General features: G+C 59.9%; 2 protein-coding genes across 2 annotated transcripts in view; both read left to right on the top strand.

The window, feature by feature from the left end:
- Positions 1 to 1504: 1504 nt before the first annotated feature.
- On the top strand, positions 1505 to 10654 carry BSG (basigin (Ok blood group)). The gene is made up of 8 exons (XM_049639445.1): positions 1505 to 1655; positions 7484 to 7640; positions 8366 to 8448; positions 8575 to 8711; positions 8788 to 9064; positions 9628 to 9652; positions 9813 to 9874; positions 9975 to 10654. The coding sequence occupies exons 1-7, from the start codon at positions 1589 to 1591 to the stop codon at positions 9871 to 9873; spliced, it is 807 nt and encodes a 268-aa protein (XP_049495402.1). The 5' UTR covers positions 1505 to 1588; the 3' UTR covers position 9874; positions 9975 to 10654.
- Positions 10655 to 11189: 535 nt separating this feature from the next.
- The window catches only part of HCN2 (hyperpolarization activated cyclic nucleotide gated potassium and sodium channel 2), a 27079-nt gene continuing 22668 nt past the window's right edge, over positions 11190 to 15600 (top strand). The window contains exons 1-3 of the mRNA XM_049643176.1: positions 11190 to 11241; positions 12722 to 12848; positions 14263 to 14449. Of these exons, the coding sequence (XP_049499133.1) occupies positions 11190 to 11241; positions 12722 to 12848; positions 14263 to 14449 (366 nt within the window). The remainder of the gene's footprint in view (positions 11242 to 12721; positions 12849 to 14262; positions 14450 to 15600) is intronic.

The raw sequence follows: 15600 nt of genomic DNA on the forward strand, positions 1-15600 counted from the left end.
GGTACAGGTTTTTTTTCCGCCCCCTTTCTCTTTTTTTTTTTTTTTTTGATACTGATTTTTGAGAGAGAGAGAGAGAGAGTAAGCAGGGGAGGGGCAGAGGCGGGGGGGGGGGGACAGAGGGTCTGAAGCAGACTCAGTGCTGATAGCATCAAGCCCAACGCAGGGCTCAAACCCATGAACCACGAGATCGTGACCTGAGCCGAAGTCAGATGCTCAACTACCTGAGCCACCCAGGCGCCCCTATTTGTACTTGTTTTAAATTGAATTGTTAAGTGTTCTTTATATTGGATGTGAGTCTCTTATCAGATCTATGATTTCCCAGTGTTTTCTCCCATCCTGTGGGTTGATTTTTCACTTCCTTCTTGGTGTTCTTTGAAACACAAAGTTTTTAATTTTGATGAAATCCTATTTATCTATTTTTTTATTGTTGCTCAGGCTTTTCGTGTCACAAGTAAGAAACTACTGCCTAACCCAAGATCATGAACAATAGACTACCTGTTTTGTTTTGTTTTTTGAAACTATTTTGTCATTTAACAAGGTATTTGCTGTGGGGGCGGCCGGCTGGCTCAGTCAGAAGAGCATACGACTCTTGATCTCAGGGTCATGAGCTCAAGCCCCATGTTAGGTGTGGAGATTACTTAAAAATAAAATCTTAAAAAAATAGGGGCGCCTGGGTGGCTCAGTCTCAGTTAAGCCCCCGACTCTTGGTTTTGGCTCAGGTCATGATTTGTGAGTTCAAGCCCCACACCAGGCTCTGCACTGACAGCCCAGAGCCTGCTTGGGGTTCTCTCTCTCCCTCTCTCTGCCCCTCCTCTGCTAGTGCTCTCTCTCTCTCTCTCTCTCAAAATAAGTAAATAAATTTTAAAAGTTTTTAATAAATAAAATCTTAAAAAATTAAAAAAGTATTTGTTGTAAAGCATGGGGAACCTCAGGATGGGTTTTCCAGACAAAATACAGTACAGCCAGTTAGTGTGAATTTCAGATAAACAGCGAATGTTCTTGCACAGCCACGTCCAAATGTTGCACGGGATACTTAATTTAGAAATTACTGGCTCTCCACCTGAAATCCACACTTAACTGCCATCCAGGTATTTTTATTTGCTAAATCTGGCAGCCCACCCCAGCCCAAGGCACACATCCCACCTGTTCACAGGGATCCCCACCGCCTCCCTTAACGCTTTATTTTCCGTATTGTGGTAAGATGCACATAACATAAAGCGAGTATTTTAACCTCTACAGAGCACGCACTTATCTGTTCTGTCATCACACTCCGAGAGGCTGAGGAAACAGAGGCGGGGCCCCGCCCAGCCCTCGCAGGCCCCGCCCCCGTTTCCTAGCAACGCAACCACACCCCTAGCCCGTGGGGCGTGGCCGCCAGGGTCACGTGGCACCGCTGCAGGCGCCCGCTCGGGCCCACGCGTGCGTATGTGCGTCCACGCGCATGCGCAGGGGGCGGCTGGCGTGCCGTGCGCGCCCCCGCCCCGCCCCGCCCCGCGACGTTGCCCTGCGCGCGCGCGCCCGGCCCCTCCCGGTTCTTATAGTGCCGCGGGCGGCGGTTGGTGGCGGGGACGGCACGGACGGGGGCGACATGGCGGTGCGGCAGCTCGTGGTCCTGGCGCTGGCGCTGCTGAGCGCCGAGGGCGGCTCGGGAGCAGGTGAGGGTCCTGCCCGGCGCGGGTGGAGGCTCAGCCGCGGCAGCGGGGGCCCGCTAGGCGGCCCTGCAGGTGGAGTCCCTAAGCCCTGGCGGCCGGGGAACGCGAGGGGTCCGAGGGCTGGCCTGACCCCTGGGTGAGGGGACCTGGGGTGGGGTCTGGAGGCGGAGCCCCGCCCTTCCGCCGTCCCCGCGTCCGGCGGCGGAGGCCGGGGCCGGAGTCCAGGAGCGGCCCCCTCACAACCGGCGGGGTCCCCGCCCGCGGCGTGCCAGTGCCACCGCGGGGTGCATTGGCGCGGCCCCGGGATCCCGCGAGCCCTGGCGAAGCCTGTGCGGCCTGGAGCGGTGGCCGCCTCCACAGGCCCTCACGTGGACGCTGGAACCAAGGACTGAGGAATGCCCGCCCCTGAAGCCGGTGGGCTGTCTGGCACAGGAAGGGATTGTCATTCTTCCCAGGATTTAGGTCCCATGTCTGGCTCTGGGTAGGCACCTGCCCCATGGTGTTTGCACAAACCCTGAAACCTCCGGCAGGAAGCCAGCACGCTCTGCTTCCTTTGGTTTTGTCTGATTCCAGGCCACAGAATGAGGTGGCAGCTGGTCCACCCTCCTCCTTTAACAGGAGTGGAAACTGAGGCCCAGGGCGGGAGGGGATGTGTTCCAAGGTCACCGTGAGGTCGCTTTGGCAGCCCAGTTCTGGGCAGGATGTGTTGAGAGGGTGTTTTTAACGGAGTCACAAACAGCACTTATTTCTGAGAGGCCCGCACCGTGTAGAGAACGCTCAGGGGAAAATGGATCAAAGCGTATTTTTCAGGGGAAAGCGGGACAGCCTCTCTTTTGCCTGATAGAAATTTTCTTCCTTGATCGAGACTTCCCGTTTTGTTCTGGGTTAAAGATTTATAGTGATGGGCATGTAGGGAACAAAGTGCAGAGAAGGGTCTGGGGAGGCAGGAGTGCAGGGTCACAGTGTCTGCTGGGGGTGGGGGGCAGGAGGAGCTGCCTCTTGTGGGAGCTTCACCCACTTACTCCTGACCCACTTCAGGAGCTCAATTGGCCTCTTTCCTCTTCCTTATGATCAGAACGGCCGTTCATTGAACGCCTCTGGGCAAGGGCCTTGGCGCCTGGCGTGCACATGGCTCACTGCCTGCCAGCGGGTCCCTGGCCGCTGGAGCCCTTCAGGAATAGCTCTCCCTGGCGGGAGGTGGCCGCGGACGGCCCCGGGGACGGTGGCCGGGGGGGGGGGGGGGGTAAGGAAGTCTCTGCGTTTGCTCCTCCCGTCAGGGGGAAGCCCTGGGGTAGCGCCTTTTCACCTGTTTCCTGGGACCAGGCACCAGAGCTGTAGCTGGAAGCCCTGCGTCTCGCGTAGGGTGTGTGTGCTGGGGAGTCTAGGTGTGTCTGTGCCCTGTCTGAATCCACCTGGGACCTTTTTACTTTGTCACCTTTCCCGGGGACCCTCACAAATACCATGCGTCCCTTTTCTGCTGGGACGTGTGAATTAGTGACCGTGTTCTTCTCTCGTGGCTGGGTCAGCTAGCTCCCCAGAAACTTGTTTCAGGAGCTCTGCCAGGGGGACCCCTGCTCTCCCTGGGACTGTCCAGGGCCCCGCTGTCCTGGTGCACCAGGTTGGGAGGGCACACATGGGCACCAGGTTGCTAGCTGGGTCCTGCGGGCTGGTGATTTGGCCCGAGCCTCAGGTGAAGGGAGCAGGAGCGGCCTCCTGGCCAGATGGAGGGGAGGGGAGGGTGGAGAGGCCCAGAACCCACGCCTGGCATCCCAGAAATGTTCTCTTGCTCCTCCTACCTGAGTAGAGCTGCTGAGTTGGGTGGGGAGGAGGGTGGGTGCCGGGAGCCTCAGTCTCATCCCCAGCTCGTGGGCTGTTTCCCATAAGGCCTGCCTGGCCCTGTGCCCTGCCCGGCAGCCTGAGGTCAGGGAGGAGGGGTGGCTGTTTTTAGATGAAGGTGACTTTACTTGAGAACGTGGGTCACAGTCACATGGCCAAAATGGGGGGGGGGGTCAAATGTTCTCCCTTGTTCCTCCTTCCTGTCCCTGTGGCCCTTAGGGTCCCTGTGAATTCCTCGGGTGCCCTCCCCCCTCAATCTGCTGGGCCAGGTGGGGCGTGTCTCAGTTCCCTGCTGTGTGCTACCCTCAGGTCAGGGCAGGGGTGTCAGCCTGTGGTTCCTCAGACAAGGGAGGAGGGAGGCAGGGTGGGGGAAGCTGTGCCTAGGCCCTCACTGCTCCTGCTGGTGGAAGTGGCCATCAGGCCTGTGGCCTTTGGGCGACTTCTTTCTCTCCCAGGGAGGCAGGGCGCGGCTGGGTAAGATCGACTGACCTTTCTAGCAGCCTCTGGGTGAGGGGACAAGGGCACAGACGCGAGTCTAGGAGGAGGGCATTCTCTGGCTTCACTTCCTGCCCTGACTCACGCTCCCGGCTCTGCACCGGCTGTTGGGTTTTGCAATCTTGGGAAATCTTGACTCCTGAGAAATGTGGGTTGCCGGGAGGTGATCCTTCTGAAGAGACAGCACAGCCACAGAGGGCTCAGGGCAGCCACAGAGCCCCAGCTTCACCCTTCTGCCTGCTTGGGATTGTGCCTGTTTTGAGTCCTGTGAATGGGCTTTGGGCCACCCCAGGGGCAGGCATGAAGGTCCACCTTGCCCCAGAGCAGTAGCCCGCGCCCTCTGATACGGACTTGAAGCCGTGAGTGTGTGCACGCACGTGTCCCTGTGCGTGCTTTGGGTGTGTGTCTGCACACACGTGTATACGTCTGCACTCACGTGTCGTGTGTATGTGTCTGAACCCATGTGTCCACGCGTGCATACACGTGCTGTGTGTGTGTGCACGCCCGTGACCACCCGTGTGTGTGCGTGCGTGCGTGTGTGTATGGTGCTGTGTGCGTGTGCTGCGTGTGCGTGCACGCGCCAAGGGTGGGTAGTGCCTAGGGCAGCAGAGAGGAGCCTCCCTGTAGCTCCTGTCTGGCTGCTGCTGAGCTGTCTGCCTCTTCCCCTGCCCGTCTAGAGTCCTGGGACCTTGTGTCCTGCCCTCCACTGGCCTCAGGTCCTGCCTCTTCCACACAAAGAGGCCACCGCTCCCCAGACTGGAAGTGCCAGCCTGTGGCCAGTCTGTAGCAGGACAGGGGAGGGGAGGATTCAGTGATCTCTCTCCAGTAAAGCTCGCCTGCTGCCCTTTGGGTCAGGTTAAATTTTCTTAATGACCGACCCGGTCTCTGGACGAGAGAGCCTGCTTCTTGTCGCTGCTTACTTCACACTGTGGCCTTTTAAATACAGTCTCACATTCTGATTTTTCACCCAGTTTTGTGCTGTAGGCGTCTCCCTGCAGACTGGATGGAAAAGAAGCTTATCGCCAATAGCCCTGGGATGGATCTCTGTGCCCAAATCATCTGGGCGTGGTCTTCTAGAAGGGACGCCTCTGGGGCATATGTCACAGGGGAGGCGAGCTGGGGACAATGTGGAATTCCAGGATGATCGCACCAGAGCGTCCCTGTGACACCTGCTCTGAGCCCCGGGATAGGGCTCTGACGTGCACAAGGATGGGTTTGCTGCTTCACTGATGCCCAGTGTCTGGTGTAGAGGGAAGTTGGGGGGGTCCTCCTGGTTCATTCTCATAGCTCCATGCCCCTTACCTTCAACCCTGGGTCCCCTTGAGCGCCTGACAGTCTCCCTCCCTGAACTCTGGTCCCTGGAGGGCAGCCCTCCCTGGCTCAAGCCTCCTTGCCTCAGCAGGCTTCTTACCGTCTGGTTCTAAGTGATTTTTTTTTTTAATGTTTTTATTATTTATTTTTGAGACAGAGTGTGAGTGGGGGAGGGGCAGAGAGAGGAAGACACAGAATCGGAAGCGGGCTCCAGGCTCTGAGCTGTCAGCACAGAGCCCGACGCGGGGCTGGAACTCAAGGACCGTGAGATCATGAGCTGAGCTGAAGTCAGACGCCTAACCGACTGAGGCACCCAGTCGCCCCTGGTTCTAAGTGATTTTTGATTCCTAAAGAGAACATCTCAAGCCAGTGGGGACGTTTGCCTAGTTGGAAATTAAACAGAAGGTCCAGGCCCTGGGAGTCCACCAGCAGTGCCTTGGTTGTCCCTACAGAGAGGCTTAGTGGCAAGTGGGGGTGCACTCTTGACCTTCCGGAAGAAGGTGCCGTTCAGGACGGGGCAGCTGTAGCCAGCAGGCCCTGCCCCGGTGGGAGGTACCCACCTCGGATGGCCCTGCCTTGATGGGGGGGGGGGGGTTTCTGCAGGGGCATCCAGGGAATGGCGGCTGGGACTGTGCTAGATTCACTTGTTTATTTATTTGTTTATTTATTTTTGAGAGAGTATGTGAGCAGGGGAGGGGCAGAGGGAGAAGAACTTTTTTTTTTTATGTTTATTTTGAGAGAGAGAAAAGCCCAAGCCGGCTCTGCTCTGTCAGCACAGAGCCCGACATGGGGCTCGGACTCCTCTGAGCTGTGCAAGTATGACCTCAGGCAAAATCAGAAGTCAGATGCTTACCTGACTGAATCACCCAGGTACCCCCAGTAGATTTATCTTTTTTTTCTTTTAATTTTTTTTTTTTAATGTTTACTTATTCTGAGAGTGAGAGCATGAGCAGGGGAGGGGCAGAAAGAGGGAAAGAGAGAATCCCAAGTAGGCTCTGTGTTGTCAGTGCAGACTCCTGTGTGGTGTTTCATTTCCCCAACTGTGAGACCTGAGCTGAAATCAAAAGTCAGAGGCTTAACTGACTGAGTCACCCAGGCGCCCTTAGATTTATCTTTTTTTTTTTTTTTTTTTTTTTTTAACATTTATTCATTATTGAGAGACAGACACAGGATGTGAGCAGGGCAGGGGTAGAGAGAGAGGGAGACACAGAATCTGAAGCAAGTTCCAGGCTCCAGGCTGTCAGCACAGAGCCCGACGCAGGGCTCGAACTCATGAACCGTGAGATCATGACCTGAGTCGAAGTCGGTCGCCCAACCGATGGAGCCACCCAGGTACCCCAGATTTATCTTTTAAAAGAGGAATTTCGGAGGTGCCTGGGGGGCTCAGTCAGTTAAGAGTCCGACTCTTGGTTTCAGCTCAGGTCATGATCTCGCAGTGTGTGAGTTCAAGCCCCGCATCAGGCTCCGTGCTGACAGTGTGGAGCCTGCTTGGGATTCATTCTCTCTCTCTCTCTCTCTCTCTCTCTCTCTCTCTCTGCCCCTCCCCCACTCATTCTGTCTCTCTCTCAAAAATAAATAAATAAAACTTAAAAAAAATTAGAAAATAAAAAACAGAGTCCAACTTCAGCTCAGGTCATGATCTCAGAGCTCGTGAGTTCGAGCCCCGCGTCGGGCTCTGTGCTGACAGCTCGGAGCCTGGATCCTGCTTCTCATTCTGTGTCTCCCTCTCTCTCTGCCCCTCCCCCACTCACAGTCTGTCTGTCTTTCTCAAAAATAAACAAACATTAAAAAACACTTTTTTAATACAAAAGGAATTTCAGGTCTGTGCTGGGCTGGACCCAGCAGTCCATGTCTTGGCCAGGTTCTGGGGCCCAGGGTGGTTATTGGCTTTCGTTTCCAACACCTGAGGCCCAGCTGGTTAGAATGTTTCCCGACAGAACCTTCATCAAGCCCTCTTCTCTGCAGACCCCAGGCTCCTTTAACTCCACAGAAGGTGTCCTTCCAGAAGGAGCCAGGTGTGATTCAGGACTCCTCTCCTCTGGGCCGGCTCAGGACAGTGTGGATGGCCTGGGGTGTCCGGGCCATTGCACGCTTGCCACAGGGACAAGTGGGCAGGTGGTTCAGGGTCCTGGGTTTGGGTCCCTTCTTTCCCTGACCTTTTGCCAATATTCTCTCCTGTGGCCACCTAGGGAGCGGGATCTGGACATCTGTAGATGATGCTGGCTCCAAAACACGCCTTACCTGTGCCTTGAACCACAGCACCACTGAGATCGTCGGCCACCGCTGGGTGAAGGCGGGCAAGGTGCTGAAGGAAGACGCGCTGCCCGACCTGAAGACAGAGTATGAGTGAGTGGGGCCTGCCTCAGGGCCCGCAAACACACCGGGCCCCATCTCAGCCTGCAGGCGTCACCCCCAGGCCCCTTCCTGCCCCTGCTCGCACACCGTGTTGCTGCTCACGGCCTCTCTGGTCAATCAGAACTGGGGTTGTGGTCGGCGGGCCTGCTTTGGACAGACGTTAGACACAAGCTCTGCTCAGATCCCTCAGTGTGAGAAGCCCAGGCTTCTGGGGTCTGAGATGGCCAAGGCCTGGCATCCAGCGAGGGTCCCCTGGCTGCTGAATGTAAGGCTGGACTCCAAGACCCTTCCCTTCTTTCTCCGGGGTACCGGCTGAGGAGGGCAGGCAGACCTGGGGTCTCCCAGCCCGGAGTCCCCAAGCACCTGGCTCCCTGAGGTCTGGGGGCCTCTATGCCACCCTGCTCTGAAGCCTGGTCTTAGTCGATGCCTGAGCCAGCTCCAGAACCAGAGTCTGGTTTCAGGGGTGACTGGGCACAGGGGCTCATCGATGCAGGCACCGGGTCAGTCGGGGGGGGGGGGGGGGCCCGTTCCATCTGCCACCCATGCCTCCTTGTCTCTCCCTGATGGGAAGCGGGCAGCCTGTGCCCTCGTGCCCTGCAGGGACTCCCGAGTGTGGCCTTGCTCTGGCCCCCCGGTGGGAGTCCCCTGCGGCTCCACCGAGGACGGGATGGTGTCCCCACCACGAGCCCTGCTCATTGCTGCGCGTCTGTTTGCAGGGTGGACCTGGATGACCGCTCTGGTGAGTACTGGTGCGTCTTCCTCCCGGAGCAAGCAGGCAAGACCAGCATCGAGGTGAAGGGTGAGCTCTGGGGGCCCTCGGGGGCATCTGGGGCGGGGCCGGGGGCCAGAAGGACCCCCAGAGAGGGACAGCTCCTCCTCCAGGGTCACGGGCTCAGGCTCCTGCCTTGCTCGGTTACCCCTGTAGGGCTCCCCAACATCAAGGCCGTGAAGAAGTCCGAGCACGCCACCGAGAGGGAGTCGGTCGTGCTAGGCTGCAAGTCTGACTCCTTCCCCCCGGTCAGCGACTGGGTGTGGTACAAGATGGAAAGCTCTGGTGACCAGGTGAGGCCCACGCCTGCCGGGGGAAGAGCTGGCCTCCGCCCCGGCCCCGGCCCCTACAAAGTCCGCCCACCCCCAGGTCATCAGCAACAGCTCCCGGAACAAATTCTTCGTGGTGTCCTCGGAGACTAAGACGGAGCTGCACATCTCGAGCCTGGACCTGGAGACGGACCCCGGCAGGTACGCCTGCAACGGCACCAACTCGGAGGGCACCGGCCAGGCCGTGGTCACGCTGCGCGTGCGAAACCGCTTCGCCGCCCTCTGGCCTTTCCTGGGCATCGTGGCCGAGGTGCTGGTGCTGGTCACTGTGATCTTCATCTATGAGAAGCGACGGAAGCCGGACGAGGTCCTGGACGGTGAGCCCACAGGCCCTTTGCTCGCTGTGCAGGGGGGTGGGGGGTGGGGGCAGGCCACTGTCCGGGAGTGCGGGACAGAGGAGGGCGCTGTGGGGCCAAACGGGTCCCCAGCTGGAGGTCTGCTCGCCTATTGCCTGGTCTGCCCCGCCGTCCTCCCTCACTCGGCTGCAGGTGGGTGACCAACGAGGGGAGTGGCTGTCCTCTTGGCTGCTCTGCCCCTGCCCGTGGTGGCTGCTGAGGGCCCAAGGGTGGTAGGCACCAAGCATGCTCTTGACTTTGTACGTGACGGAGCTCAGGAAACCCGAGCTTGGCCCCCTGCCTGGCTCCTGCGGGCTGAGTTCGTGAGGAGCGGGCGGGGCTCCCAGGCACCCCTTGGGCCATGACCCCAGACAGCTCATTTTGAGGACGCACGTGCTGGCAGCCGGGCTGGTTGCCTGCACTTAACAGTCAGGGAAACTGAGGGCAGGGCCCAGCAGGACCGGTGCCAGCCCACGAGGGGCCTCGTCCCGGGACACTTCCTGATGGCCTGTCCTCTCTTTACATGTGGCCGCGCGTCTGCACAGATGAGGACACCGGCTCCGCTCCTCTGTAAGTCATGGCCTTGCTGGGCTAGCAGGCAGGCAGTGTTCCCCGGGCAGGGCCTGGAGGGGCTGCTGGCCTGGATAGCCTGCACCGTGCACGTGGTGGGTGGGAGCAGGGACACCGTTGTGTCTTCCCGAGAGTCCGTCAGCCTTCTGTCCCTCCCCAGGAAGAGCAGCGGGCACATCAACGACAAAGGCAAGAACGTTCGCCAGAGGAACGCCAACTGAGGTGAGGAGGGGCGGGGGGTGAGGGGAGGGAGGACTACCCCCCCCCCCCCCCGCCCCCAGCTTCGGGCTGCTGTCTGAGCGTCTCTCCTGCCCCCACACAGGCCTCCAGCCTCTGTCCGGAGCAGCTCAGTGTCTGCTGTTCGCAGAGTCCACGTTCTTTCCTCTTAAAGGAGACCCGCTCCACGAAAGCAGACCACACTGTGGGTCAGCTCACGTTTCTTTCCTTTTTAAAACTAAACTAGGGTTTTCTACATGTAGAATTCCATTCTTTAGGAGTTTTGGTTTTCCTTTTTAAATATTTTGTGAGCGCCTTGAGGAAGCCATGAGCTTCCTGTGAGATTACTGGTGCCCTCTGCCCATCCCCTCGCTGCCCACTTGTCCCCTCGCTGTCCCCCCCCACACACACACACACACGCACGCAGACACCTGTCCCTCTTGTCCCCCCAGCCCATCCCCTCGGCATCCCACCCCATCTTGGGGGTCATGAAGGGCAGACTGGCCTTCTGGGGCTCTACCTCCTGAGGCTGCTGGGCCTCGTTGGGACCCTTTGCAGAAAGTCACGGGTTGTGTGGTGGGAGCATATCGTGCCTGCCTGTCTGTCTGAGGTCTGTGCTGCCGGGTCGCCTCCAGTCTGTGTTGTGTGTTGGGACAGCTCAAGGCAGGCAGGGCCCCCGCCATCCACGCCTGGCTGAGGAGTGGTGTGGCGGCCATCCTGCCAGAGCTGCGTCCTGACCTGCCCGCCACCTGCCTGCTCACCAATAAAGGCTGACCCGTGTCCGTCTTTCCAGGCTCCTGTGTGCGCCGGCCCAGGGTCTCAGCAGGAGAACCAGGGCAGGGGTGGGGGGGTGCAGATGGGGGGGGGGGCGCAGAGGGGCCGGGCCTGTGGCAGGTCTGGGAATGGGGGGGCTCACCAGCTGGTTCCCTCCACACAGCAGCCCTTCCCTCTGAGTTTGTTTCTTGCCGTCAAAGAGGACCGGACAGGGGCACCTGGGAATCCTTCCCATGGGCCCCCCAGGACAGAATAGGCAACCCCCACCCACAGCTGCCTGGCACCCACCTGCCCTGGGCAGGAAGCTCCCTGTGGTTTGAGTGGGAAGTGAGGGGGTGGGGGGTGGGGCAGGCCCTCATGATGGATCCCAGCAGGTGTCCGTAGTGGAGCCAGCCCCTTGGGACTTGATGTCCAGCTGAAGGGAGGCCACTGAGGCCTAGAAAGCCCCGAAGGGCAGTGCTGTGGTAGGGAGGTGGCCCTTCTGAGCTGGCCCCCAGGAGAAAGGGAGTCCCTGTTTGCACAGCCCAGCCTGACAACTGCAGCAAACATGGGTGGGGCTGAGGGTCTGGGGAACACTCCATGGGAGCAGATCACAGGAGGTAGGGCCTCGTGAGCTTCGTCCTCGCCAAACCTGGGGGCTCTGGCCCGTGCCATCTAGGCCTCCTGCTTGGTACAGAGGAGGAGTGACCCCGCAGCCACTCCTAGGGAGTGTGGTCGTCCCATACCTCCCCTCTGGGGTCAGGAGGAACCAGAGGCCAAGGAGCCCTGAGCCAGCTATTCCTAAGTCTCCGTAGCAGCCAGGAATTGGGGCTTGCCTGTGAAATTCTTAATTTTCAATGTGGGTAAAAACTCCAGCGTAACGACGCCCGCGAGGTCAGGCTTGGCCCGCGAACTGCCAGTTTGAGACTCCAGGCTCTGAAACGGAGCTGACCGGGGTGCCCCCACCCCTGCTGAGCTCTGGCGGCCACACTGTCAGCTGCAAGTATTCCCTGGGCTTCTGTGGGCAGAACGGGTGTCCGTGCTACAGCCCCCTCCCACCCCCAGGTCACCGGGAGGAGCTGAACCCGCTGGGCTGGGGGAGCTGCGGACCCGGCCTTCCCCCTGGCCGTCACCAGAGGGCGCTACACACTTGCCATGGAGCAGGCTCTAGGGGCCAGCGGAGCCCCTCCTCTACAGAGGGCTCTTGGGGCTGCACCAGCCTGGCCCTGGACACAGCTGGCCCAACCTCCCTGCACCCGGGGGTTCCTTGGGGGCACCCACCACTCACGCTTTGGAGATCACGCAGCAACACTGGCTGGGCACCCGTGTCGTGGCTGGGCTGTGGCGGGGGAGGAGGTGATGACGAGCTGGCCCCTCGCTGGGGAAGCTGCCGGGGCTCAGGTGCAGCCTCCCTCGTCGCCCCAAGTCAGAAGGCACACGTGCGCACTGGGTTGCTGGGGCTCTGTGTCCCCTGGGAGGCCAGGGCCCTGTCCATCTGCTTCCTGCTGCGCTCTGCACTGGGTCCAGACGGGACGTGCGGGAGCTTCTGGCCGGCAGAGCCTGGGGCAGGAGCGGGGCTTCCCGGAGCGTGGGGGGTGCTGTGGCGAGGCGAGCGAGGCTCGGCCTCCTTAGCAGCCCTCTCTCTCTGGTCCTCCTAGCCCAAAAGACCCTCCCCTCACAGATGCCCCTCACGTGGACGCATAATTAGCAAAATTGGGACCACTCACAAGCAGCTTTGTAAGCTTTCTTTGTAAGTACTTAAGTATTCATTCCTCCATCTGTAAGCATTTAATGAGCACGGCAGTGTGCTCTCTGTGCCGCTGGGGGGCGTTCTTGTTAACAGCCTGCTGGAGCCTGCCTCAGTTTCCCCAGAGTGGGGTGAAGAAGTGACAGCAGCCAAGTCTCAAGAGTCCATGGGTTCATATTTGGCAAGTGCTAGGAGGCTCAGGAACCGGTGTCTCGGGGTCCCAATCTGTGGAGGGCAGAGGGGCAGAGGGCTGGGGTGTCCGTTAGACGAAACGGCATGTTGCCGGTGCTGTTTGGGCATCTCTGGGCCCACAGAGGGGGCTGTGCATCCTCTCCCTGGGACACCCCACCCAGAGCACCCCAAGGTGCGGGCACCCCAAGGTCTCACACCGGTTGGCAGCAAGGGAGAGATTGGAGGTCTTGCCCAGCAGCAGAAGACAGAGCTGGAACGAAGTAGGACAGAGGTGCTGGGGGTCATCAGGTTTGGCTGTCCCGCCCCATCCACCAGGGAGAGTGATCTCTGTGAGGAAAGGAAAACCCTGCTGAGTCCTAGGTTAGCAGAACTGAGGACATCCTCCCTGCAGACACCATGAAGCTGAGGTCACTTGCCACTCTGGGCGGGACCCCCAGAGCACAATGGTGTTTGCATGTGTGGCTCTAAGACCTGGGGCACGTCACCCTCTACTTCCTAAGCCAGCCGTCCTGCCACCCATGTCTGATCAGACATCTCAGTATTCTTTGAGTCCGGCAGCCCCTGAGGCTTAAACTCCGGGACAGTCACTGGTCTGGGGCCTGCCAAAGCCCTGGCCTCATTTTGTCTTCTTGTTCTTAAATTATTTTCCACTCAGAGGGAGGGTGCCCAGACTGTCTGGGCTTCAGGGCCTCCAGCCTGGACTTGCCCCAGCTAGAGAGGGAGCAGGCTTGTGAGTGGAGGTCCGAAGGTGCCCCCAGAGCCCGTGCCGGGGGTAGCACCGAAGGAGGGACGGTGCCAGGAGCTCAGCGCAGCAGAGGCACTGTCTGTAGAGTCCAGGAATGGTGAGCAAGGATGGGGGGCTAACTGGATGGTGCGGAGGGATTGGGGTTTCCTTCCAAAGGCACTGGGGAGTCCAGAGCAGTTTTAGGCAACAGACCTGCCTCACCCACTGCTGTCTCAGTGTCCTCATCATCTTCATCCACCCCCTGGGTCCTTCATATCCTTCTCCCACAAGCCAGGCACCATCCTGCCTCAGGGCTTTTTTGCACAGGCCTTGCCACCTTTCAGACACTCTTTCCGCAAATGTCCACATGATACCAGCCCTCTCTTCCTTCTGGTTTTCCCTCAGGGAAGCCTCTGGACATTGCCGCCCCCCCCCCCCCCCCCGGCACCTTTTTCCTCCCTTTCCTGGCCTGAGTTGCGTGGCACTGGCCACCTTCTAATTATCTATGAAACGTAATGTTTACTGTGTTGACTGTCCCCTCTGCTTAACTGTTGGCCTGTGAGAATCAGTTCTGAATTCCAGCCCCTGATCAAGTGCTTAATGAAGATTTGTTGAATCAATGAATTGAATGAATGCAAAGAACACTGTCCTGGGCAGGTGGTGACCGGGTTGGGAGACGCACGCTGGTAGCCATCTGGCCCAGGGTGGAGTCTGTGGGAGGAAGGGGAGTTGTTGGGACCTGCGGACAGGGTCCCCAAGGCTCAGGAGGGGCTGGGACCACCCCCCCCCCCAGGCGACTCCCAGGTCCAGGCCTGCCTCTCCCACCCCCAGGCCTGGTGGGTCCTCAGGCTGGGCCACAGGCCGCCTCCCTCCCGCTCTCAGCCACAAGCCCTGGGGCTCTGGCGGCCTGCCCAGACTGACATGCTCCCAGGGTGAGCATAAAAGGTCCCCCTTCAACTGGAGCACACATCTGCCCAGGGCGGGCCGCAGCCTGGCACTGCCAACCCTACTGCCCATCTTCTCGCCACCACCTCAGGACAGAGAGCAGCCCTGCCCGCCCACCCGCCTGGCCGCAGGTCCGGCCGCAGGCAAGGTGGCGGTGACCCCAGGGAGGCCAGGCCTGCCTCATGGAAGCACCGGGGGCCCCGGGGCTCGAGGCAGCCTGGTGGGGGCTCAAGACGTCCCGGCTCAATCCCTCTCTCAATCACCAGTGAGCACCCACCGTGTTCAGGGACAGTTACATCTCTGCTCTCATGGACGCAACATCCCAGCAGGTGGGTGTGCCCACGGAACAGTGCTATGAAGGCTGGAGGCTCCCGGAGGCCAGGACGTGCCTTCTCCTCTCTGTCTCCTTCCATCACCTGCCTCTCAGGACGCCTCTCCCCCACTCTGGTTGAGCCCGGCTAGGGACGAGGGCCTAGGGACCAGGGGCTAGGGCCTGTGCTCCCATGTCACTTAACAACAAATAAGTCCCCAACCTGGTTCCTGGTCCCGGCACAGAGCCTCAGGTGTCCTCCCAGAGGTGGGGGCTGGGCCCAAGAGGCAGAGAAATGGGGCAGTCGGGTGGGACTCCCATGTGGGCATCTGTGGGAAGTGGGCAGGGACTCTGAGTTCCCCTCTATGATCCTGGGACCCACCAGCCTTACAGGAGATCCCAGCCCTCCATTGGATTTTAGGGGGCAGGTGCCAACACCAATGGGTGGCTCTTCCTGTTGGCCACAGTTTTCTTCACACGCAGGAGGCGAGAAAGACCTGGAGACCGGCCGCATGGACCCCATTTTGCCCCTCCGCACACAGCACACTCCCACGGGTCTTTCCAGGGCCCTCGAATTACAAAGCCAAGGCCCTTCTGGCCTTTAAAAACATCCTTCTTATTACGGAAATTCTCACTTACAGAAAGGAAGGAGGCTGGCACGGGGGCGGTCTCGCTTCCCTGCGCCTGGCTGTGGCCTCCAGGCGGGTAAACCCTGCGCGCGGGGAAGATCCTTTGCGAAGGTGGAGCGCGGAGGAGGCTCTGGTCCCCGGGGCTGGGCTCAGTGACCTTGGACGTGTCCTTCCGCCTCGCGGGCCTCAGTTTCCCTTTCTGGAACGAGGCCTGAACAGGTCTCCAAGGCCTCAGGCCGCGTGCCCTTGGGCGGTCACCGACCCCGCGGCCTCAGTTTCCCTGGCGCGGGGGTCTGGGCGCGGCGCGCCGGGAGGGGGCGCGGGCAGAGGCGGGGCCCCCAACCCGCCCCTGCCCCTGCCCCTCCCCGGGGCCCCGCCCCCGCGGCCCCGCCCCAGCCCAGGCCCCGCCTCCCCCCCCCCCCCGGGCCCGGG

This window comes from Panthera uncia, chromosome A2 (assembly GCF_023721935.1).
Source record: "Panthera uncia isolate 11264 chromosome A2, Puncia_PCG_1.0, whole genome shotgun sequence".
NCBI lineage: Eukaryota > Metazoa > Chordata > Mammalia > Carnivora > Felidae > Panthera > Panthera uncia.